The sequence below is a fragment of the Camelina sativa genome, chromosome 16 (assembly GCF_030686135.1).
Source record: "Camelina sativa cultivar CO46 ecotype springtype chromosome 16, ASM3068613v1".
Classification (NCBI taxonomy): domain Eukaryota; kingdom Viridiplantae; phylum Streptophyta; class Magnoliopsida; order Brassicales; family Brassicaceae; genus Camelina; species Camelina sativa.
This window is the reverse complement of record NC_141895.1, coordinates 1,650,248-1,675,714: the sequence shown is the minus strand read 5'-3', so window position 1 is coordinate 1,675,714 and position 25,467 is coordinate 1,650,248. Positions and strand designations below refer to the sequence as shown.

General features: G+C 30.8%; 2 protein-coding genes, 2 long non-coding RNA genes and 1 pseudogene across 4 annotated transcripts; 3 read left to right on the top strand and 2 right to left on the bottom strand.

The window, feature by feature from the left end:
* The first annotated feature begins 627 nt into the window (after window positions 1-627).
* LOC104753235 (uncharacterized) lies at window positions 628-1,075 on the top strand. Its single transcript, XR_015583775.1, has 3 exons — window positions 628-662; window positions 752-874; window positions 970-1,075. It is a non-coding gene; the product is annotated as an uncharacterized LOC104753235 (long non-coding RNA).
* A 1,714-nt stretch (window positions 1,076-2,789) lies between these two features.
* On the top strand, window positions 2,790-4,117 carry LOC109129425 (thiohydroximate-O-sulfate sulfur/sulfate-lyase (nitrile-forming) NSP5 pseudogene; annotated as a pseudogene).
* Window positions 4,118-6,618: 2,501 nt separating this feature from the next.
* On the bottom strand, window positions 6,619-8,440 carry LOC104749297 (peptidyl-prolyl cis-trans isomerase FKBP20-2, chloroplastic). Its single transcript, XM_087493242.1, has 7 exons — window positions 8,369-8,440; window positions 8,181-8,259; window positions 7,907-8,091; window positions 7,675-7,784; window positions 7,469-7,577; window positions 7,285-7,361; window positions 6,619-6,977 (listed from the first exon to the last, which is right to left on the bottom strand). The coding sequence occupies exons 1-7, from the start codon at window positions 8,415-8,417 to the stop codon at window positions 6,855-6,857; spliced, it is 732 nt and encodes a 243-aa protein (XP_087349368.1). The 5' UTR covers window positions 8,418-8,440; the 3' UTR covers window positions 6,619-6,854.
* A 4,267-nt stretch (window positions 8,441-12,707) lies between these two features.
* On the top strand, window positions 12,708-13,096 carry LOC147925021 (uncharacterized). The gene is made up of 3 exons (XR_015584167.1): window positions 12,708-12,776; window positions 12,895-12,945; window positions 13,035-13,096. It is a non-coding gene; the product is annotated as an uncharacterized LOC147925021 (long non-coding RNA).
* Window positions 13,097-15,718: 2,622 nt separating this feature from the next.
* On the bottom strand, window positions 15,719-17,954 carry LOC104749296 (homeobox-leucine zipper protein HAT3). Its single transcript, XM_010470891.3, has 4 exons — window positions 17,408-17,954; window positions 16,746-17,107; window positions 16,570-16,649; window positions 15,719-16,297 (listed from the first exon to the last, which is right to left on the bottom strand). The coding sequence occupies exons 1-4, from the start codon at window positions 17,619-17,621 to the stop codon at window positions 15,988-15,990; spliced, it is 966 nt and encodes a 321-aa protein (XP_010469193.1). The 5' UTR covers window positions 17,622-17,954; the 3' UTR covers window positions 15,719-15,987.
* Window positions 17,955-25,467: the final 7,513 nt, after the last annotated feature.

The window sequence follows — 25,467 nt, the reverse complement described above, 5'->3', positions numbered from 1 at the left end:
AGGACTATGGACCGTCTCCAACAGGTCAGCAAATCTCCTACTCGGATCAGTGACGTTTGGTTACCATTGGCCCTTCCCTAAAATTAGCATAATCTCCAGGCATTTTTACCTCTGTGAATCAGTAGTTACTCTTACACCAAATCCACATGTGTTTATGTAACAAAAAAAATTTTATCCCGTAGAACTGAACTACAAATAAGAGTGAAATAATGAAATTAGTCTATTAGTGTCTGCAATAACGAAACTACAAATAAGAGTGATTCTGTTAATTTACTGTGTAGGCAGTAACAATGCAAACAGAACTATTTCTCAGTGAAGGCTACAAAGATGGAAGTTGGGATTACAATCTTATTGGATCTCATAAGCTACAGAGAGACGCAGGTGCAGCTTGTGGAGCCATATTTGATCTCAAACACCTTCAAGAATCTGATCGCGGTTTGCATATTTCCTTCAACTTACTTGATAGTTAGTTAGTTACAGATCCTGATAGGTTGGGGACGATGATGTAATAAAAGCACTTTTTTATCTCTTTTTTGTTACAGGTGTTTAAGAGGGGCATTGACAAAGATATGGCTGTGCTTATGGCTGCAAGAGCTGCACGTTTAGAGAACCAAGATGCTATCGGTACTGCAATTGTTTCAATGTTGTCAGACCCGAAAGAGGTATTGACTCAAGACTCAACTTTCCGTAAACTAGATACAACTAACTCGTATAGAAACTATGATGTATTGATCTGATACTTTGTCTTCAGGCACGTGCCGGAATTCAAGAACTTCATTTTCTTCCATTCAGTCCAGCTAATAGAAGAACTGCATTAACGTACTTAGACGGAGAAGGCAAAATGCACCGTGTCAGCAAAGGCGCTCCTGAGGAGGTTAGAACCTTTGCTGTCAACTTTCTTTATAATATAGCTATTACAACTTTCCATTGTTTTCTGAGAGATTATTCTGATAATTTGTCCTTCTCTAGATTTTGGATATGGCACACAACAAATTAGAAATCAAGGACAAGGTACATGCTACAATCGACAAATTTGCAGAACGTGGCCTAAGATCCCTTGGGTTGGCATATCAGGTGAGACATGATTAACTAGTTTTACAAGTAAAATCTGCACTTGTTTTTAATGGAATATCTCCTCATCTGATATCACTTCTGCTTCTAAATTCTGACTCCAGTTCTCTAGCCTCCTCTCTGATAAAGAAGCACCAGCGTTACAGATCATAAGACAACGTAATTAACGTGGTACCATTAATGTCTTTTGAATCTTGCTCAATGACTCGAAGAATATTCAGGAACATAGTGTGGACATGGAATCAAGTTTCTTTACCCTGGGAAGGTTCATTAGAGGTCAGAGACTTCAAAATAAAAGGAAAAGGAGTATGTCTACTTAAGTCATGGATGTTTAAGTACACGTGGGAAAGCATAGCCTGCTTGTGCTTGTTAAATCCGGAGAATCCATCCGGTTTACACAAAGTCCTGAGGCCTAATGACTAGATTGGATCTTTCAGATAAATGTTTCTACCTGACCACACCAGCAAAGTCTTGTTACTTTGATCGAGAGCATTACAACCACATATTCTTTTTCCATATATGTGCGCACACAAACATAAGAATTTAGTAAAAAAAGCCAAAAAATACATCATCTATTTTTCTATTTGGACGTTTAATACCTGATCTTTTTTTGCTGGAAAAATAATATTCAGATTAATAAAAACATGTCATTTAATACCTCAAGAATTAAATGTTGTCATTTTCCTACCTAAGATTTCTTAACAAAAAATAAATTCCAGTTTTACCCATATTCATTTTTATTATTTATTAATTTATAAATAACATTAAATTAATTTTTGATTTTTGCATTAAAAATGTAATTGTTAATATTTCATTTTACCACTATTTTTGTTCTTTTAAATCAGATTTCTATTTTATTTTCTCCAAAGAATAAAGCCGATAACGGTTTTGAACAATCATAGTTATTCTTCTCATTAATTTATTTGAGTTTTTCTATTTTAAATGGTAATAAAATGTAATATTAAAAAATAATTAAAGAAATAAAATATAAGTATTTTTTGAATTAAAAGAAAGAAAATAGTGATATAATGAATTATTAACAATTATATTTGTTTATTTAAAAACATAGAATTAATTTAGTGTTATTTATAAATTAATAATTAATAGAAATGAATAGGGGTAAAACTGGAATTTATTTTTTTTAAGAAATCGTAAGTAGGAAAATGACAACATTTAATTCTTGATTTATTAAATTATATGTTTTTATTAATCTGGGTATTATTCTTCTAACCAAAAAAGACCAGATATTAAACGTCCAAATAAAAAATAGATGAGGTACTTTTTGGCTATTTTCCCTAAAAATTTATGACAAAATATTTTTTTTCACAAGTGCAAAATCAATACATTTTTATTCAGAATATTCCACAAGTGCAAAATGAAAAAGGAACACATTTTTTATAATTCGGCCTTCTGCGAAGTTTTTGCAAATGAGTGAAAATGGCAAAATCAATATTCATGTTTTGAGACAGCAGTGAAAAGGTAGCAAAAATCTGGGAATTTTCAATACATTTCAACATTATTTAATGCAATAAGATCCAAAGGAGTTAATGAGAGCTAACAAAGGCACATAGATTTCTAACCAAATAAAACTATATCTGATACTTAGGCTGAAGAACGTGAAGCAAGTGTCTCCCATTCCCACTAAAGTATGTGAACCTTTTGAGAGAACTTAGCTCAGGAGTTATAGTTCCACTACCATGAGCAAGAAGGACACGAAAATGACTATTAATAGCTTTGTGCATAGCGGAGATATCAGTATCCTTAGTGATGAACAGAAGGTAACTAGGTTGATTGTTTTTGGCCAGGTACTCGTAAGTTCAGCTAACCGCTGCTTTTATTATCTTTTTGTCGCCAGTTGTTTTCGTACCATAGCGGTATGAACTACAAATACAGAATAGAATTGTAAGTTTGTAACTAATAATGATAAAGAGTGTAGACTAGAATACAGAACTAGACAATTAAAATTGAGAATGGATACCTTGCGGCAAGTGAGTAAAATTTATTCCCAATCTTTCGAAGTCTATACCCTCATAGTCGTCAATATTACCAAAAACATAATATGTAATGTCCTCACTAACCAAATTGTTGGCTTTGAGATTCTCTTGCAACTTTTACTGAATCTCCCTAAAACCATTGAAAGTGTCGAAGTCGAATGATAACTTGGATTAGAGAGTTATCGTAATTAACTTCTTGGACTTGGAAATATAAAAAGATTAGAAATAGAGAATAAAAGGATTAGAAAAGGAGTTTATGGTGATTGTTAAAATGAATATTATACCGGAAGTTGAGGATAAGGCGAGGCCATCAACAGAGAAAGGTAAGCGCTCACTAGAGCATCTAAATTCAAAAAATAAAATCAAATAAATTACAATGACTACGAAAAGTATAGAGAGTGATGTATAATTTATTCTCATGTGGGTGTCTAGTATTATTTATTTATTTTTATTTTTTGTATGAATGTTAAATATCTAGTCTTATTCCATTGGCCAATATTGACAAAAATAAAAATCAAAAGCTGGTTTGCGTAGCACACTTCATATTTGGCCATAAGTTTTTTCTTTTAATTAAAACTGTAGCTAGTTTTTTCGAAATAAGGTTTTCTTGACATTCATTGGGTGACATTCACAAGAGACCTCATTATGGTAATGAATTGGGTGACATTCATTGTTTTGATCTGGCTAGTGAGAAATGGACTGCTGTGGAGACCACCGGGGATGTACCGTCGGCGAGAAGCGTGTTTCCAGCGGTTTCTTACGGGAAATTCATTGTTATATATGGTGGGGAGGAAGAGCCGCATGAGCTTATGCATATGGGAGCTGGGAAGATGTGTGGAGAGGTTTACAAGCTTGATACAGAGACGTTAGTGTGGGAGAGGATTGTGTGTGGGAAACAGGAGCAGAAGCCGAGCCAACGCGGGTGGTGTGCGTTTACTGCAGCGGTTAAGGATGGTGAGGAAGGCCTGTTGGTTCATGGTGGGAATTGTCCGACCAATGGGCGGCTTGATGATTTGGTGTTTTGGGGTTTCTCTCATCTTAATGTCAATTAATGAGTTACCTTTGTGTCTTTCGTTTGTAAACTACTCAGTGTGTGTGTTGTTCTAAGGAGATTATGTGGTGATGATATGTAACTTCTAAGTGTCTTGAGTTGAAGGAGCTATGTGGTGAAATGAAACTATGTTTACCTATTCCAAATACTTCATCAAGTTTGGTGTTTTGGTAATTTAATAAAAATCTTGTTGTTAATCTGAAAAATATATATATACTAGATTAGGACCCGACCGATGTGCGAGTTTAGAGTTTTTAAAATAAAATTAAATTTAACAAAGAATATAAAATAAATATTTTTAGTAAGTAAAAAATATCTATAAAAATAAATTGATACACTGAGTTGTCCAATGTGATTTTGGTGTAAATGGTGCGACTATGCGGTTGACTATTAATCATGTTTTCTTTGAATGCCCTCGCTCGTGTGAAGTTTGAGATTTATCTCCGACTCTGGTCTCGCCAGAGGGTTTTCCATATGAGTCAGTGTACTCGAATTTGGATTTTGTTTTCTGAAAGGTTGCCTCTCAACAGGGTGATTCTGATCAACTTCTTCAATTATCATAGACTTTATAGGCAATCTGGAAGGCCATAACTAAAAAAAATCAAATTGAGAGATCGAGGCGAATGAATAATTGCTCAGGTTTTGGGAAGTTAGCCTGGGAAGAGGCGCTCTCTTTTACGGCGGTCATGTCAGCTCCATCTCCGTTTTCGGAGGTCCAAATTTCTTCATCTGGTTGTCAGATTAATGGTTCTTGGAAAGCAACCAATGTGCATTCAGGATTGGGCTGGTGGTGTTGTGTTGGTGAGGAGCGAACCTTGTTGTTGGAGGCCAAGTGTCTAAGACGGAGCCCTCCCCCTACATTCAGAGTTAGAAGCGTTGTTGTCGGTCATGGAGCGGATACGTGATGGAGGGATCGCTTGTCAACATTTCGAGACTGATTGTGTGAGTTACTCACTATTGTGCAGTCTCTGAAGATTGGCTGTCTTTCTCCTACCTGCTCGATGAGTTTAACTTGCTGGAATCCTTCCCACTATTCTATATCTCTTGGATCCTCCGTTCGTCAAATACGAAGACAGATTGTCTTGCATGTGCTTCGCGTTCTCTTATCTCTGAAGTTTCTTTTGTAAACCTCTTCCCTCCAGCTTGAACAACTAACTAAGGAAATTCTTTTAATTTATTGTTTGGTTGAAAAAAAAAGTAAATAGATACACTTTTAGTTAAAGAAAATAGTTGTAGATATGTTCAAAGTTAAACTTTTAGTTAATTTATTGTTAAATTTAACAAAGAATATATATTTAATTCTTTTCATAAGTAAAAACAATGTATAAAAGTAAAGAGATAAACTTTTAGTTATAGAAAATAGTTATTTTTTTGTTTTCTGTAATACACTAATGTATATCCATTTACAAATCTACTATATACATTACCACTAAAAATGTATTTGTACACACAAATATATTTTACTGTTAAAATATATTCTTTAGTCTTTACTACTACCAACAAATTATCTTTATGAACACATTAAATAACATATTATATGTCTCTTCACTTTAACATTTTTATATTAAAAAAACGCATAAATTAATATTACATACTCCTACCTTATATATTACAATAACAGTTTTTTGAATAAATTATTTGATTGGTGAAAAAAATATGAGACGATCTTTTTTTTTTACTTCAACCATATTTTTCTTAGAAACAGTAATTAATTGTATATTTTCACAATCATTTTTTATCTTATATAAAAAATAATCAATTTTCTTGTAAAATTAGCAACTTAAAATTAAAATAAATCAACTATATTTTAAGTTCGAATTTTATTTATATATATAATTTCCTTATAATGATCTTTTTAAATTTTAAAGCTGTTTAAATTTTATAATTTTCTTATAATTGCCTTTAATATTTTATAAACTTTTAATAGTTTTGTTTTACATTTGGAAGTTTACAAAGGTTTTTTTTCTTTAAAAGATTTTAAATAAACTTAGGTTTTCTTTTCTATATTTTAATTTTATATACAACCTTTTTATGGTAGGTTTTGAATTATTACATTTTTATATTTTTAAAATTTTAATAAATTTAGAATTGACATGTGTCAACATCTGAATGATACAATTGACACGTGTCATGATCTTGTTAATTAGTAATTTTATCATTAAGGTTTATATAATAAGATATATTGAAAAGTTATATTACAAACGTTAGATAATTTAAGAAATTTCTGTAATTAACTTTCCCAAATGTGAGGAGCATTGAGCAACTACCATTCCCAATTTCAATGTATCTTTAGACAATTTATTGAATTGTTTGGGTGTTTCGTCAAGAGTGCCAAAAGTTGAAATAGAAAATATAAACTTACGAAATAAAGAAGGAAAAGGAGAGAAAAAGTTTGGGATGCCATTGCTTCAAGTCTTCAATCTTGACGGACGCACAGATTTGGAAACGAAACAGAGAGAAATACGGAATAAAACAAAAATGCTTCAAACGCTTAGAACGTGATGAGCCAAAGTATCAAAAGTAATTAAGTAAACTATGATTATGACAAAAGGTCGAAACTTTACAATACATGTTCTTTACCTCTCTATGTAATGTAAATTATGTAATTTCCATCTCTCCAACTTCAAGAAACCCTCCCATACGATTATAATGATGCCTAAGCAAAGAATATTTTGGTTTTTTCTTGTTTCTTTGCATATTCAATGAAAAAGCTTTTAGTGATGTAGATCACTTGCAAGTTAACTGCATGTGACATCTGAGTAGAACCCTATTATTGTCCTCCTCTCACAATTCTGGATGCTGAGCAACTCCACGTCGAAAACTTCAAATTGCTTCGAGCTGAAGAAGGTCGAAGGTCCCACCTGGTTAGAGCCCAATGACCAAAGACAATGGAAATTGTTATGTCAAAAAGGATGATCAACCAAGGTGAAGACAGTTTTTACACTGTAAAGACTAATGTACATCGATTTACATATGTCTTAGACGAGCTTCGGTTGTCCTAACGAGCAGCCTCAAGCTAGTAATTCCATTTAAAAACATTGTTGGTAGAGGATGATCCTGATGTCTAAACCTAACTATGAACTACTAATCGTGTTTACAGTTTAAACACATTTACACTTAAGAACTGAGTGTTAAGGATAGAGTAGAAAGTAGAAAGTAGAAACTAACCGGAGGTCCCAATTCTGGAGGGATGATAATCCTTCTTCGCCCACCAGGCTTCATGTCACGGATTCCCATTTCAAATCCTGCATACGCACAAAACAATCTTCAATCTGTTTCCTTTCAGAGAAGATTCATCATTAACACTAACATCATATTAGTAAAAGGGAAGGTTAATGTCTTTATAACTTGCCTGGAACAAGTGCATTGGTTCCCATGCGAATTCTAGCAGGAGAGCCCTGTATATAAGTACTGTCTATTCGCCTTCCGGACTCATTATAGCCAATATAGTGAAAAATCACCTATCCAAATACCATCAAAGTTGTATAACCAATTCCATAAACAATCTAACTCCAGAATAAGTTGTTCGTTCAATGGAACATAGAGAAAAGTTAGTACCTGCTGACCATCTTTAGGGCAATCACCTTGACCAACATTGAAATCCCGGTATATGAGGCCCGAATCAGCCTTAACGTAATTATCTGAAGCTACAACCTTAACCTCAAAACCTGCACTATATCAGCAAAAACATAAACACAAACAAAAAGACCAATAAGCTCCCATGTTCATTCAATAAGAACCAATACTCTCCAATAAAAACAAGAAAAAGTGTAGTAAAAAAAGCTTAAACCTTCTCTAACAAAGTTAGGAAACTCGTCAGGAGCATTGTTCTCTCTCTGTATCCTCTTGTTCTGCTCTAGTAACCGTCTCTCATCATAAGGGCTCTTAGATTTAGTCTTCGCAGATGAAATCAACGCCGGAAACAACAAACACGGCGTAGTAGCCAATACATAAACTACACTTCTCCGACTCAAGCTGCAATTTTTATTTTATGTTCAAAAAGTAAAAAAACCGGACTTTATCACCAGAATCAAACCAGAATCTCTCAAAATTGCAAAAATTACCTTTGGTCTTTTGGTTCTTCACTCACTGAACAACAACATAACGAGCGTTTGCTCCGAGATAACGATACTTTTGTTTCACCTACAAGATTTTACATGCTTTAATCCTGTTTTGCCCAAGAAGCCCAGCTTACTAAATCGGGAGATCAATTGAAGTTTTGAGAGAGAGAGAGAGAGAGAGAAGAACTCACGAAGAAGTGTAAGACATGGATAGAGAGGAGTTGATAAAATCATCACCATAGCTTTCCTCCCTCCGGCGATTCCTGCAGAATCCACTTTTATCCTAAGTTCTTCTTCTGCGTTTTAATTTCATGGATAATATTATCTTTTGCCCCCTATATTTTTAATTTATTAAAATTTGGACCCGGTGTTTTCATTTTGAAATTAGACACCAAATAGTATAATTTACTAGATTAGGCCCGCATATTAACGCGGATATAACAAAAAAGATATGAAATTTTAAGTTGTATTCAAAATATTAATTTTATTTCATTTGATTTTATTTTAAACGGATTTAGAGTTTACACACTCCATTTTGTTCTTTGTATATTATTTCATGATAATAAAATTAGATTTTAATTCAATGCACTCAATCCCAATGAATAACATTTATAATTTTCATATCAAAAAAATGTGAATTGTATCAAATTTATACCTTACTTAAAATTTTATAAAAACTCAAAATTAATAAAACATAATTCTCAACAAAAAAACTGAAAACTAATTTTATCTCATATTTGAAAAAGAAGCAATATCTTAAATATATTGGTCTCAAATATATTTGTTTCATATTTTGTAATCTCATAAGTAATAGTTTTACTACTTGTCCAACATTATCATAAATTAATCAAAAATTCAAAGACGTTATTATGAGAAAATTATTTGTTTATGTAAAGGTGAGTATCTCTTTGTCCAAAAAAAAATTTAAAGGTGAGTATCTATAATCCTTTTTCATTTAGGATTAATAATTGACAATATAGTTTATTTAATTATGATAGTATAGTAATTAATTGTATAATTTTCTTAATTACTTTTTATAATAGTAATGTAAAATTAGAATTAGTATTATTTTTTATATAAATATATGAACTATCTTTTTATATTTATAAAATTGTTTAAATTTTTAATCTCTTATAATCTACAAATATGTTAAAACAAAGCTTTTGTATAACACATGACAAAATCTTTAATTGTTAAATTGACACGTGTCGCGATCACATGATTTACTAACTTTGAAAACCAGGGTTTATATAATAACATTATATTGAATACACTATCAAAAATCATTCATCGATTGAAAAACTTAAGAAAATTACATTAATTTCTTATTTTGATTATCTTATTTTTTTTACATTATGTTAATCACTAATTTTAACACATTGAACCTTTTCATACTTTAATCACTTTTCTGTATAAATTTCTTTTTACTATATGATTATAATAAATAATAATTGCAAATATTTTCCTTATTAATTGCATATATTTTCCTATTGAAATTAGTAATTTAATAGATAGCGTTCCTATTAGAATTAGTGGTATAATATATTACTTTTGGTTTTATATACTTTTAAAAATATTAATTGTAATAATTCTATTCTTAGTATTTTTTAATTTTCCTATAATTATTATATAAACTTTATTCTCACACATATCAAAATATTATCGATATATTTGACACATGTCGCGATTATATGAATTACTAACTTTGAAAACTAAGGTTTATATAATAAGATGGTTGGGATTTAATTTTTTTGTTTAATGTTTGATGAAACCAATTTCTTCTTCGGTCTAATGATCTGAAATATTTCACCCAAATAATAATATCCAAACCAAAACACGCTGATTTTGGATCAAGGATAGGATTTTTCGGTTATGATATACTTTTTATCTCAGTTTATCCTTCTTAATTTTAGCTTTTTTAAGTTCTGAAGTCAAATGTTTTCCAACAATGTTAGTTCTTTAAAATATAATTGTTAATATTGAAAAAAATATCCCAATATTTTAAGAATATTAAACAAAAACCAATCTCGTGAAGTTCAAATTATTTTTTGAACTGCCACATTTTAAAATTTCGTAACTAACCAAACATATAATTTGTGAGGATTGATCCTACTTTCAGATATAAATTATTTAGTATATTTACTATATAATAATTATTTACTTTTTGGAGATAAATAAAGATTACTCAAACCATAATCTATAGATAATCACTTACATAAACCTTAAATCAGATCAAATCCATTACATACATAAATTAAACCTTAAATCAGATCAAATCCTATTACATAAATTAAACCTTAAATCAGATCAAATCCCATCACATAAGTTGTCCTATAAGAGAGAATATCAAACCGGTGGGTAAGAAATTTTGCATCTGCTGCCTGAGTGCAAGGACATTAGCTGATCTACAGTCAGTTAATTCAAGTCGATCATTTGCATTGCTTTTTTTATTGCAATCATTTGCGTTGTTTTTCTAATTGCAAGATTTGGAGGATTAGCCTTAGGAGCATAAAATCTCTGCAAAACATTTTCGACATTAACCAGAATTTACATTAGAATTGATAATGCTCTTAAAAAAGGAAAAAACCAAAAAAAAAATTCATAAACCATTTTCACGGTATGAGAATACAACAACTTCTGATCCGCAAAACTGCAGAAAGACCATCAACTACCGTACGAAGTCCCGTCTTCCGAATCCCACTAATCATGGCTGACGGTGAAGTTTGGCGAAGGGTAACGTTATTATATAAACCTTAGTTTTCACACTAATTTCATCTCATATTTGAAAAAGTAACAATATCTTAAATATATTTGTTTCATATTTTGTAATCTCATAAGTAATAGTTTTACTACTTGTCTAACATTACCATAAATTAATCAAAAATTCAAAAACTTTATTATGAAAAAATTATTTGTTTATGTAAAGGTGAGTATCTCTTTGTCCAAAAAAAATGTAAAGGTGAGTATCTATAATCCTTTTTCATTTAGGATTAATAATTGACAGTATAGTTTATTTAATTATAATAGTATAATAATTAATTGTATAATTTTCTTAATTATTTTTTATAATGGTAATGTAAAATTAGAATTAGTATTATTTTTTATATACATATATGAACTATCTTTTTATATTTATAAATTGTTTAAATTTTTAATCTCTTAAAATTTACAAATATGTTAAAACAAAGCTTTTGTATAACACATGACAAAATCTTTAATTGATAAATTGACACGTGTCGCGTTCACATGAGTTACTAACTTTGAAAACCAAGGTTTATATAATAACATTATATTGAATACGCTATCAAAAATCATTCACCGATTGAAAAACTTAAGAAAATTACATTAATTTCTTATTTTGATTATCTTATTTTTCTTACATTATGTTAATCACTGATTTTAACACATTGAACCTTTTCATACTTTAATCACTTTTCTGTATAAATTTATTTTTACTATATGATTATAATAAATAATAATTGCAAATATTTTCCTTATTAATTGCATATATTTTCCTATTGAAATTAGTAATTTAATAGATAACTTTCCTATTAGAATTAGTGGTATAATATATTACTTTTGGTTTTATATACTTTTAAAAATATTAATTGTAATAATTCTATTCTAAGGATTTTTTTTAATTTTCCTATAATTATTAAATAAATTTTCTATTCACACATGTTAAACTATTATCGATATACTTGACACATGTTGCGATTATATGAATTACCAATTTTGAAAACTAAGGTTTATGTTATAAGATGGTTAGGATTTAAGGCTTTCGTGAAGATGATTGAGAATGCCGAGAAATGAGGGAAAAAAAAAGGCTCCTTTGATGGTGACCGTTGTTCATGATTATTGTGAAAGCATGTGAAATTAAGTTGCATTTCGTTTCTTCTGTGCATTTGAATTGCGTTTTGTTATTGAAATTGAGTGGAAGCTGAATAGAATTCTACAAGTAGAGGTTATACATGTTTTTAGCAACGTATATGCATGTAACTAAGTTGAAGGTCGTGTAGAATGTTTTCTTCTGCCTCTAAGATCATCAGTAAGTTTTGATCGTTGTGTACACTGAGATTGCTTCTGTAACTAGGAACCTCTCGAGTAGTAGAGCCCATATTAGATGCTCGAAGCAGCAGATTTTCTAAAATCTGTGATTAATTGTCTATGCATTTGGGTTACGAGTTTAGAAGCCCTGTGATGAGCATTGCCATCACAGTCCCATGGCATCTCCTGATTTAATCCTAATGGAACTGAAGCAAGCCAAGATAAATCTTGGTAAAACCACGGATGATCTTTTGTGATCCAATCCAAGATTTCCTTGAGAAGACACGGGTGAAGCTAACGTGTCTGGCTTGAAAATAACGCTTTCAATTCTCTTTGGGAAGCTCTTCCAACCGTCGCCGTCGTTGGTGGTCAGGTCATTTCTGGTTTCTGTGTCTGGTTAAGAACTGTAGTTGAAATTGTCCATTTGATTTCCTTTGGTGTTGCAGCTTTAGTTCGCAAGGAAATTGAGGATGAGACTGATATATAGAATCACAGGAAAGAGCAAACAGGTATCTCCAGTCCCTATTCACCTCAGTATCTTCTCTCCAAATGGTCAGCTTTAATCACAGTCTGTGGATTTTATTTACTTCCCGTAGTAAACTTGTTTCTTTTTTGCAACTAACATTGATGTTTGCTTCTTCTTTTTTTATGTTGTGTTCTATGGAAACAGTTGTGAATCTGACCCTCGTTGGTTTACCCGGTTTAACTAAGGTTGCTGTTGGTATGATTCTTTTACCTTTTCGTTTGGTTTCCATTTATTTATTCTTGGATGGATGTATGAAGGTTATTGATATCGTCTTTGTTTTCCAGAGGGACAGCCTGAAACCATCGTTGAGGATATCGAAACCATGGTTCGCACTTATGTTGATAAGGTTAGATTCACTGCTTTTGGGTTTTATCAAGCTGTTAAGCTGTATATGCTAAGGCTCTATTTGCTTGTGTTAAAACCTTAAGCTTTCTATTGGTTTATAATTATACTTAACCAATTTAGAAATAGAAAGCTCAAGAACCTTATTAAAAGGCAAGAAGTTTTGTACGTTAGATAAATATTTCTAAATTAAAATTGTAATATCAGTCATGCCTAAATCAGTTATGTTGATTTAATTACTTGTATTGCATCATCCCTATGATTTAATTACTCTGTTAATTACATTTGATGTGCTTACCAACTATGATATCAGTCCGTGTGTTTCCCCTGTACAATCATCAAACTAGACCGTGACACATGAACCAAGAAGAGATGAAGGTACTTACTGCTAATGCATTAATTCCTTTAATTTGTCCATCAAGTCTAACTTGGTAAGATCACCAAATGTCCTCTCTCACCTGAGACGAACAAAAACATAATTTAAATGTCAAAAGACAATACCTCCTGCTAAATATTTAAATCATTCGCAACAGAAGAGCAAACAAACCTTTTGGATGGACATCTTTGGCGAGCTTAATTGCATCCGATGTGGCCAGGGGCGGATCTACGTGAATGATTTAAATATTTAGCAGGAGGTATTGTCTTTTGACGATGGAATATCTGATTTAATTTAGCACTCATGCTCCTTTATATGTTGTGTGTATGTCATAAACATAATATTGTATTTAGCAGGAGGTATTGTCTTGTAACCACACCGTTCTATTGTATTTTACACGTGCCCCATACCCTTTTTAAAGGTTACCCAGTACTTGTGCAGTAGTTGTTTCTTTAGTTCTGTTGGCTATGGAATATCTGATTTGAGGTTACAAGTACAATTTCGAATCCGTGATTGTACTGCTATTCTGCATTTTATTCCTTTTGGATGAATCATATTTGTATTGTATAGTATACATATAACTTAATATTGTTTAATGTTACGAAAATACTAGCTTTACTAACATTTTTCAGTTATCTCTTTTGTAGTTCATTTATTATATTTAGAGTTTAAATTTGTGTGATATGGTTAGATAGGTAAATTTAAATATAATATATGTATTTATAGGTTATTGTGAATTTTAAGTTTGTAAATGTGTATGTTTTAATTATTAAAAATATATATATCTAATATAAGTAATTAAGTATAATTATAAACCTATATAAGCAACACTTCAAAAAATTTGGCTCATTTTCTAATTCACAATTTAAAATTTATGAAAAATGCAAGATATTAATCTTATCAAATATATATTTATTTTAACACTTTATAATATACTAACCAATTTGTTTAGAAATAATTATCAAATATATATTTATTCACAATTTAAAATTTATGAAAAATGCAATATATTGGTTTATGTTCTTGCAGCAGCTGCTACACATTGAGCATTTGAGGAGCAAAATCGAGAGAGTCGGACTTTTGAATAAGTAATGCATTAACACTTCCTTTTTTCTTGCTGTCTTTTCATTATTTCTTTTACTCATATCGTTGTTTTCTTTCATGGATGGATACTCGTAGGAGAATGCTTGGTAAAGAGCTCGACAATGTAAGTTACCATGAACTGAAATAACTAGATACTGAGATTTCGAGAGAGCTCTGGAGCAGGTACATAATCACGCTTTTGCATATAATTTTATATTTTGTTGACTAATTAGTTACCGATCTATGATGCATCCAATCTAGGTTCTAATTTTTTTTTTTTAATTTATCTTGACCACACAGCTTTAGCTATGGAGAAAGACTAGAAGAGCATGATGGTGAAGTTCTGGTTAGTGCATCTATATAACTCACTTCTTGTCATGTTCTTTCTTTTTTTTCTCGTTTTTACAGTGCTTATGTTCTTGCAGTTGCTGCTACAGATTGAGCATTTGAAGAACAAAATCGAGAGAGTCCAGCTTTTGAACAAGTAATGCACTAACACTTCCTTTTTTTTGCTGTCTTTTCATTATTTTTTTTACTCATATCAATGTATTCTGTCATGGATCCTCGTAGGAGAATGTTCGGTAAAGAGCTGGACAGTCTAATTTACAGCGAACTGATGATACTCGAATATGAGATTATGAGATTTACATGTATGATGTGTGTAGAACCAATCAGGGCTTCACTCATTTTTTGTTAAACCGTCCCCCTAAAGCCTATACTCAACTTGTGGAAAGGGAGGCCCATTTACTATTTTCTGTAGTATATATATATTTTTTCTTTTCGCTGCCCTCTGCCAATAATTTAAGTATTGAGATATCTTCGTCGTACCTCTCATTTTCTATTTCTCTGTCGGTTATGATCTTTTGACATAAGAGAGGTAAAAATATATACATATATCGTATCTTCAGTCCTCTGCAAGAGATTCTAACTTCGTCTATGTGGACCCAAAAATCTCCGAATACAGACCAAATGCTATGTTATGTCACGTACATGTCTCGATATTCGTATTGGCTAAAACATTTACTTACATATGCAAACAACACACGCTTGCCCCATCAATCACAACCCCCTCATTGTTTCTTTTACTTTATATACTTCTAAGTCTAACTAACTATATCATCTTTACAAAATTCCCTTTCTTAAGTAAGTACGAATGAACAAACCCAATTAAACAATTACAACTATATTAAGACAAACATAAGCCTTTCTCCAAACTATATAAGTCTGTTGTTAATCATTAGACAATAATACCGTAATTCAGCTTCAAAAACCAAACTGAATAAAACAAAGGAAAGAAAAAGCATGGACCAACAACTCTTGAAAAAAAACTTCCAAAGATCGTTTGACTTTATAATAGAAAAACAAATCACCAAAACCTATATTATCTTTAGACTAATTAAATTCTACTACTATTAAAAAATAAAGAGACAAATTCTCTAATGAGAACCAGCAGCAGGTCGTTGTCGGAGAGGAATAGCAGCCCACGGACTCATTGGCCCCATCGGAGACGAAGACGTCATCACAGGAGGAGCCACCGATGAGGGTGATGAAGTAACAGCGACGCGTTCGCAAGAAGGGCACATTGTTAGCGTAGTGGGAGGTTTCATGTGCATGTATAAATGTGGCGAAAGCTTTAAAGCCCTTAACTCACTCACTTCCTTTTGCAATCTTCGATTCTCCTCCGTTAGATTCTCGCAACATCTCTTCAGATATTCACAATCTACTTCCGTTTGCTTCAGCTTCGTCCTACACACACACATCAGTCCAATCACCTTAATTAATTATTGCTTTAAACCTGAATTACAATTCTCCCCAAACCGATTTACATTAGTTGTTTTTCATTACCTAAACCTCCTAATTAAGACAAGAGACCCATTAGGATCCGTCAGGATAATCTTTATGGGTCAGAAAATGGACCATAACACATATCACCATCATAGCAATAACTAATGGTTTTGTTTTCTAGACTATATGAATTTACGATGGTAACCCTTCAACAATAAGATAGAATTTTCTACCTTGCCCTTCGGTTTTGGAACCACACTTCCACTTGCCTCGTCCTCAGATTCAATTGCTTAGCCAATGCCATCTTTTGCTTCTGCATTCGACGCCCCAGAAGAAGGGAAAAAAGTCAATGGACAACAAAAATAAGAAGAGTCAACTTTTTGAAACAAATTACGGAAATGCCACTGACCGGATTGAGTGTGCTATGTTCTTTAAAAGTCTCTTCAAGAACCAAAGCTTGTTCTTTAGACAAACGGAGTTTCTTCCTGGAACCGTCGTCTCCGTTCCCACTACCGTCTTCATTGTCGCTACCACCTCCGAGCGAACAAGAAGCTCTCTCCATCTCGTTGTCTTCTACTCTACTACCCCCTCCGGCTGCAGCTGCCGCAGCCATTAGCTCCCGCTCGCTCCTCTTCCCGCTCATCACGCTTGAGACGGTGCTGTTCGGGGACGATACTCCGGCGGCGTCATCCTCCACGTCAACCACCACCGTCGATGGAGCTCTGTTCACGTCGATTCCCCTGAGAAACGATCTCATGTCGGAGTTTCTCTCTGCACACGTTACACGTTAACAGAATCGCGATTATTGCATAACCACGCGAAAATGATTAAAAATCACATAAATATCAACTAAATTATATATTAAGAAGAATAAGATCGGATCTAAAACATATCATCTTATACATGAATATATATATATATATTTTTTGTGGCGAATATATATATATATATTGACTAATTAGAAAGTAACAGGATATGATTCATATGAATAGTAAGAAATCATTTTAAAGAAGGTTGAAAAAATATTTATTGCTAAATCAGGGGAAATATGGATTGACTGAGAGGAGGTACCTGAAGATTGAAACATGTTAATCCAACTGTTCTGATTCTTTTGAGGATGGCTATAATTATTGCTCTGCTGCTGCTGCATATGCATATGCATGTGTGGTGAAGATGAATAAGAAGAAGCCAAAGGCATTGGATTTGACCTCGAAGACGGCTCCTTCTGATTAAATCCTAAACTCAAGCTCAAACTTAGCCCCAATCCATCATCTCTTTCACCCATTTTTTTTTCCCCTAACCCAAAACCAGAAAGAAGAAAGAAAAAGTTGTCCGGGTTCTCAAGAATTTGTAGCGAGAAAATGAATAAATGACTTCTCTCTTTTGTTCACTCTCTCTCTCTATATGTGTCTTTAAAGATGTTGTGCCACTGCCTCTACACTTGTGCAGCAGTACAGTTTGAAAGATATGGCCAATATGTGACTATATTTATATGCAAAAGAGTTTTTTCAGACAAAGAGATATGGGGTTGTGGGGAGGCTTAGGGTTTCAATGATGACTTGTGTCAGAGAGACCTCTGTTACCTCAATGATGATATATACTGCATAAAAAAACCTGCTTCCTTCTCTCTCTCTCTTTATTCAAAACTTAACCATGGTTAAAAATTAAAAACCAGGGAAGGGAGTTATTACTTTCGTTCACCACACATCCCCTTTCAACCATGGTTACGTTAATTATTAAAGCAAAAAAAAACAAAACAAAAAGTCCAACTCTCTCTCTTGTTCTTCTTTCTTTTATCTCATTTTCCGTTTTGTATTTTGTAAGTTGTAACTATTCTTATAATCATAAAAGAACCTATGAGCGTTTTTCAAATATTATTAGATTCTTCCAAGTGTAATAAACTCTACCAAATCCCTTCATGTGAAGTTTTTTATTGATTTAAGAAAACCTTGCTTTATCTTTACTAAAATAGAAAAGCTGAGTTTCTACTTTAGAAGATAGTAGTAAGAAGCAATAATTATTTTTTTTAAAAACAAAACACTAAGTATAAAAGATAAGTAAATAAAGAGATTAATTTAACCCGAGTTTCAAAACTAAAGAAGCTCTTTTACAAAAACCCACACACATACACACAAGTAGAGCTTAATTGGCTTTTTTGTTTCGTAATTGTGTGGCTTTCATTACGAAAGCGGCTTTCTCGCTCATTGACGGTTGACCAAATGAGAAAAGATTAAAAAGCTGCGACCAGACCAGTCGGTAAAATCCACGCGCTCGTGAGTGTGAATAATACAGTATCTTACTAATAATTTTTAAATGATGATCATCATCATAAATATAAGAGAACATCATCATCATCACATCATGCCTTATTGTTATCATCATCATATCTGTATTTCTCCCTCTCTGACCATGGAGGGGTCCTACGTTTTTTCAAAGATTACCTTTTCTTTTTTTCTTGCAGCTTTGCTTTTTAGTTTTTAACATTATTTTGCAATTTGTATATCAAATTCAAAACCATGTAAATAGTGCTATATAGTCTATACACTTTCCATTTTAACACAAATTCTCGATCACTCATATATATTAAGTTGTTATATTTTGTAATTTATTTCTGAATCATATGTAAACAATTCTAAAATTAACATATTTTGAAGATAATGTATACTTGATTAACAAGATTTTTAGTACTTTATTTTTTTGCATTTTCGTTATTTGGATTTTGAAAAACGTGCATGTTGTACTTAAACAAAAAGAAAAATAGTGTTCGAATATTTAGCGGGATGAATTTGGATATTAATATAAATTAAACAATATTTTATTAACTATTAGTAAATCATCAGTTCATTATTTTGTTAACACCATCGACGTTTGAATATTAGATATATCTAATTAAGTTTATTAAATTACGATGATGTAAAATAAACAAACAGTATTACAGTATACCATATGTTATATTCTGAATTTAATAATTTAAACCGGTAAACCTAAATTTTTAAACCGGTAAACCTATATAATATATAAATATAAAGAGGATATATTTAAAATTTACAAAACATTAGTTATATATATAGTTAATTTATTAAAAAATTATATTTTTATTTTACTTTTAAAAACATAGTCTCACATTGTACCGTATGTTAAAACCTAGTATATATTTACAAACATTCCTATTAGAGTAATATTCTTACAATGGTTTTATACAAAAAAATTGTTGAATAAATTAGTAAAGGTAACGTGAAGGTATACGCGCGAATGGGGAGCGTGTGAGGTGGGGGTAGGGAATAAGGCGGTGGGCTCAAAATGGGTATGGAATCAGGAGGAAGGGAGGGGGGGGGGCAGAGATACGGTGTCGTATAGATAGGTTACAGAGAGCCTAGAAAAGCCCTAAACACTGCATGGGATTTGAGTTGTCTGCAAATCCAACATGCATTCCCATTCCATGCCTCCCTCCTTCATTTATTGTTCATATTTCCCAATGTTTTTTTTATTTTTATTTAATACTAAGAGTTACTACTACTACAGTATCAATACTACCAAAATATATAATCAATTTCATCTGTCAGTCAAACATTAATAAATAAAAACGCACGACAAGTGTTGTTGTTGGTAGATTTTTATGGCTAGTTATATTAAAAATCATTCAATTAATGACTCTCTTACAATATGTTATTTATATTGCCATTATTACTTCTTCTGCCTTCAGTCTCTTCAAGACTTTCGGCAGTTACACAGACAAGACAGGTCAGCTTTACTTATTTATTTAGTTTTATAACGTAACTTATTTAGTTTGTTCTCGTGTTTAACCAAAATCACTTGAATCACTTAACCAAAATCTACGCGGTACTTATATTTATCCTAGCGAGTTTCAATACTTTTTAGTTGACAAATTGTATTGGTTATATATATATATGTAGTTTTGTAATGAGCCAAGAAAAAATGTATACAAAGAGAAGCCAAGTAAATTATAAACGAAAGCACGGATGCATACGTACGCCAGGTCGTATATACGGTACAGATTATAATTGTGGATCTGAAGTTGAACGGTCCATATCTCGAGAAAGCGTCGTAATTTAAGCATGTGACTTCCATTACATTACATAATAATAACCCTCTTGGTTTGTTTTTACTTTTTACACGAAGTTATGAGAAAAGGACATTTAACTAGTGTTTAGGTTTCATGCTTTATAATCAATCTATCTCATAGAGATCGATGTTTACCAGCTTTTACACATTTTAAGAAAACAATTATTACTGAATTTAAATATATTATTTTTTTTGATTAAATAGATATTATTTAATTGTAAATCAATAACAATTCAAAATTTTAAATATTTCTAATGATTATTTATTAAAGTTTACAAAACATCAATATTTGTGAGACAAAAAAATATCCCAAAACATTAATTTTTACGAGACAAAAGAGTATAATTATTATAGTTTGGAAACAAAGAAAAATAAAGAGAGAGACAATTATCTCATCATGAACTATAAAAAAGGGCGCTTACTAACAAGAAAAAAAAGTATAATTTCTTTATTGTTTTCTTTCTTTTGTTTGCACGAACAATTTTTTTCTAGTTCATCTTATCATTTTTACTACTATTTGGTAAGTAAAAAACGGATTCTAGAAAATCTTTGAAAGAGTCGTAATTTTGTTCCCAGATTGTGAAAGACATTTTTCATAGTTAAACTGTTCTTTATTATATAAAAAATCAGCTAAACAAATTGTAGTTGAAATCCTTGTTCGTTTTTTTCCTTTTTTTTAATTGCTTTTTTTGGGGTAAAATTTTTCTAAGATAAAATATAAATAAAATTTGCCAACAAAATGATTAATAATGTACATGGAGGACCATATATTAACAATCCATGAACATGGGTGTGGCATGATTTAGGCATCTCTAGAAGTACTTTTTTACATAAAACTCAATTCGCGTCCATATTTTAAAGGACTTTGAGTTTACCCTCAAAACTCAAAAGTACGAAACTTTCGATTTCTGTCTTTGTTAATTTGGTTACTACTAGTCCATAGCGATAGTTAACTAATGAAACACCTATCACCTATATGTGGCATCGCTAGTACGATATATAACATGAGAACAAAATATATATGACTATATGAGCTTGGAAGCTAGGGTTTTTGGTTTTCTCAACGCATACCTGATCAAAGATAAACTTACGGTTCCTAAACTTACATATATTTTACTGAGGATTTAAAGTTTATATATTTTGCAGAAATCAGATACTTCTTAAATTTTGTATACGTACGTCAGATTTTTATCTAGTATTTCGTTAGTATATACGAATATTTTTTCTTCACGTGAGAAAGAGACGTGTTGATATTCTCGACAAACATAAAAGCTGGATTCAGTTCTTTATTATTACGTACATACTATAGTGGAGAGATCATGTTTTACAATAAATTTAACAAGCATGGGCATTTACAGATATTTTCAGACATCACATACGTAATAGCACCGCCTACTAATGGAGCGATACGAATTAAAAAAGAAAAAGATGTTGGACCCGTTGATGAAACGAAGTATCCAATACAGTAGCATTGGCATATATGAGTAGTTGAGTATATATTTGATAAATAAATAAAAATAGTAGGTCCATCTTGTTTTCGATAAATCATTAGACCAAATATGAACATAAAGAAAAGTTTGATTGATCGACGTATTCCGTTTAGACGTATGTCCACGTTTGTACAATGACAATGTAACCGATCTATTGAAAGTAATAATAGTTCAAATTTTCAAAAGAAAATATGGATCCCCTTCTATGTTTTTTTTTCCCCTTCTATGTTATGAATATAGATGTTAGTGGATATTTGAATCAAATATTTGGATTAAAATTTGTGTGTGGATTTTAACAAATTAAATTATAATCAAATGAATCTGGAATAAAAAGCGAGTGAGCATGACAGGGAAGAGATCTACGAACAAGAAAGACGTGGAGTGGGGAGGCCATGGGGAGGGAAAAATAAAAGGTCACACTACGTTCACGTGCATGAGCATGTGAGATTCTGTAGACGTGGCAACACGTGGTCCCAAGTGACCACACTCGTGCGGTGTAACGTTGTTCCTCCACGACCAGACATCCCACTTCTCAACAATCATTTGAACTCATCTCCCACGCGCTTTTTATCTTCAGCGTGTACATCACGACGCCTTATTATAGTAAAATTGTAGTACTATAGGTCCAAATGGTATCAAGATCTCCACATGAGTGACTTTATAGTTTGTAATTAATTTAGTAGTACTACTAGATCGATATTCAATGGGACGTAATGAATTTAAATCATATGTATATGTGAAAATGTGCATTTCTATGGATAATATATGATGATAGTTTTGCCATTTGTGCTAATCATTATGTTGGATAAGAATATAAGATCAAAAGACCATAAAGTTATAAACTGTTATACTCTCTCATCACTGATTTTATATGCCAGCTGCATATTTGTTTTGAACTAAATTAGTGTGTAGACTTTTTAAACTTATAACTAATAAAAGGTAATTTAGAACCTTAGGACGTGAATGGTACACAGAAAAGTGGGGCCTTTTTCAAGAATTTATTAATAAAGCAAATATTTCACCAACCAATACAAATAATGCATGTGGGCGTTTATCAAAAAAAAAATAGCGGAATTACTCAAAACAAGTGTTTATCCAACGGATTTATAAATACCACACAGAATATTATACTTTTTGATTAATATAATTAATATGTATATATTTATATTAAAAAAACAAATTTATCTTCCTCTCACTATTATTTCTTATTGTATTATAGGTAATATTTTTTACTTATTTTTAATAACTCTTTTATACAAAAAAATATAACTTATATCTATATATATTTTTTGACATATATATATAATTATTATTGTTAGTTTAATGAATTTGGAACTAGAGTTTGATATTATGAATAAATTTGTAAATCATATAGATAATGGTTTTTTTATTGTGTTGTACTTTTTATGATTGAACTAGTAACTGATTCAATAATAAATATATATTATTAAAATTTTAATTTTAAATAAATTTTGGTATTTTAAATTCAGAAATTAAAATATATATATTTATTAATACAAAACAAATAAAAATATATATTATACTAATTATTAATAAAATAATATAAAATCCGTACTGCCAATTGTTTTTCACCAATCAAACATTATTTTGTATCATTTATTTTACAGTAACCGTACTTGTCCCGCAAATACATTTGTGCTGCACGTACCGCAGTTAGATCGTACCGCACATTCAAATCGTTTCTCCCACACTACTAAATCCGTGGTTACGATTCGGACCGTTAATATATATGTAACCAGAAATATTATAAGTGGGTTTTATTTAAGTCAATGCCAAAGTATATATATATATATATATATATATATATATATATATATATATTTTTTTTTTTTTTTTGAACTAATGCCAAAGTATATATATAACTGTTATTTCTGTAATTTTTTTTCACTCGATAATATTGATTAGAAAATTAGAATATAAAGCTGAAACATTTACAAACAGAAGCTTGACTTGAGATAAGTCCTCGCTCAATAAAAGCCACTAGACTAAAATCTCAAAGACTAGTTTAAGGAGATGCATGTTATATAAACCATGATCTTTACAAAAAAAAAACAAAGAATTTTCTGTCTAGAGACGGAGCACTTAGGATAGAGGACATAACGACCTCATTTAGGAAGAATTGTGTTAACCAGGCAGGATGACCAGAAGCTATATAGGAGTGTAGCGGATTCTCTTATGTTACACTTCTAGCTATGAGATAAGTTCCTCTATTCTTTACCTTTGATTCACCAACTTTATACATGTTATTTCTGTATATAAAGTTGTTTTTTATAAACCATATATCCCGCTTCTTTTGACATTTCAATGAGACGACGTTTTTTAAAAAAAATAGATAAGAAAAACCTAGAGATATAGGTCTCAAAGTTTAGTCATATATATCATCATGACTTTGGTAAGAAACAAATATGACGATGGGGATCCAATGTCAGCCGACCAACAAAACTATCATGTTTACCCAATAATGAGGTCGTTAGATTAGTATACAATGCTTCGTTTTAAAATAATTAGCTTATCATTTTAATACTTAATTAGATTAAGATAGGTGCTAGAGCACGGGATTGAAAATTCTTTTATTTATATTGTAATTTTTATATAAAATATAATTTATGTGATTGTTTTAAAAAGTTATTTGGATAAAATATTATACAATAAAATCATATGCTAAATATGATAACTTGAAAAAAGACACATATTTTGTAAGTTTTATATTGCTAATGATTCTAGATAAGTACCCGTGCTATAACACTAGTTAAATTTTATTCTATGCAAAATCTTGTATATTTTATATTTTAAAATTAAATTTTAATATGTTGTATTAGTTTATGTATGTGAAGTTATTTCAACAGTATATTGTACATCATGACTTGAATGTCATTATAAGACATAATTTTGTAAATTTGGTTTTTTAAAAGTGAGTTATTATTTTATGAGTAATTTAATATATTGTTATACTTTTTATTTTAATATATTTACCTACTTGGTTTCTTGATATTATAGTGACATATTATTGACATTGCTATAAAAAAATCAATTTAGAGTGCTTATAGTTTCTAACTTTTATATTCAAGTTTCAATATTTTAAAAATATTTCAAAATAAATTAGTTAAAGTTTATTATATTATAAAATTGTAAAATTCAACAAAAAAATATATGATATTGAATTTAAATATTCAGATTTTGAACTGTTACTCAGTAAAAAATTTAATTCAATAGCATTTTTAAAGAATAATATTACTAAAGTTTGAATATTTTATAGATTGAACAATTTTTATTTGTTTTTAAAAATTCAACTTATGGTATATACGGAAATAAAACTATTTTTTAATTATATTGAATAATATGATAATTTATTTGTTTCACAAAATAGACTCATATATAAAAATGATAAGTGAAGTATAATGATAATTAACAAATTAATATGTTAAATTAGATACCAAAGGATTTTATTTGATGAATAATTTTATAAAGAAAATTAATATGGTAAGTTAGATGATATCAAATGATTCTTTAAAATATTTCTTTAAGATTTTTGGAAAC

Coding starts and splice junctions, on each gene's coding strand:
- LOC104749297 (XM_087493242.1), bottom strand. CDS start 8,417: ATGGTGATGATTTTATCAACTCCTCTCTATCCATGTCTTACACTTCTT. Junction 8,092..8,180: donor GAAGAACCAAAAGACCAAAG/GTAATTTTTGCA, acceptor TAAAAATTGCAG/CTTGAGTCGGAGAAGTGTAG. Junction 7,362..7,468: donor AACCAATGCACTTGTTCCAG/GCAAGTTATAAA, acceptor GTGCGTATGCAG/GATTTGAAATGGGAATCCGT.
- LOC104749296 (XM_010470891.3), bottom strand. CDS start 17,621: ATGGGTGAAAGAGATGATGGATTGGGGCTAAGTTTGAGCTTGAGTTTA. Junction 17,108..17,407: donor TAACATGTTTCAATCTTCAG/GTACCTCCTCTC, acceptor TAACGTGTGCAG/AGAGAAACTCCGACATGAGA. Junction 16,298..16,569: donor TTCCAAAACCGAAGGGCAAG/GTAGAAAATTCT, acceptor GTGTGTGTGTAG/GACGAAGCTGAAGCAAACGG.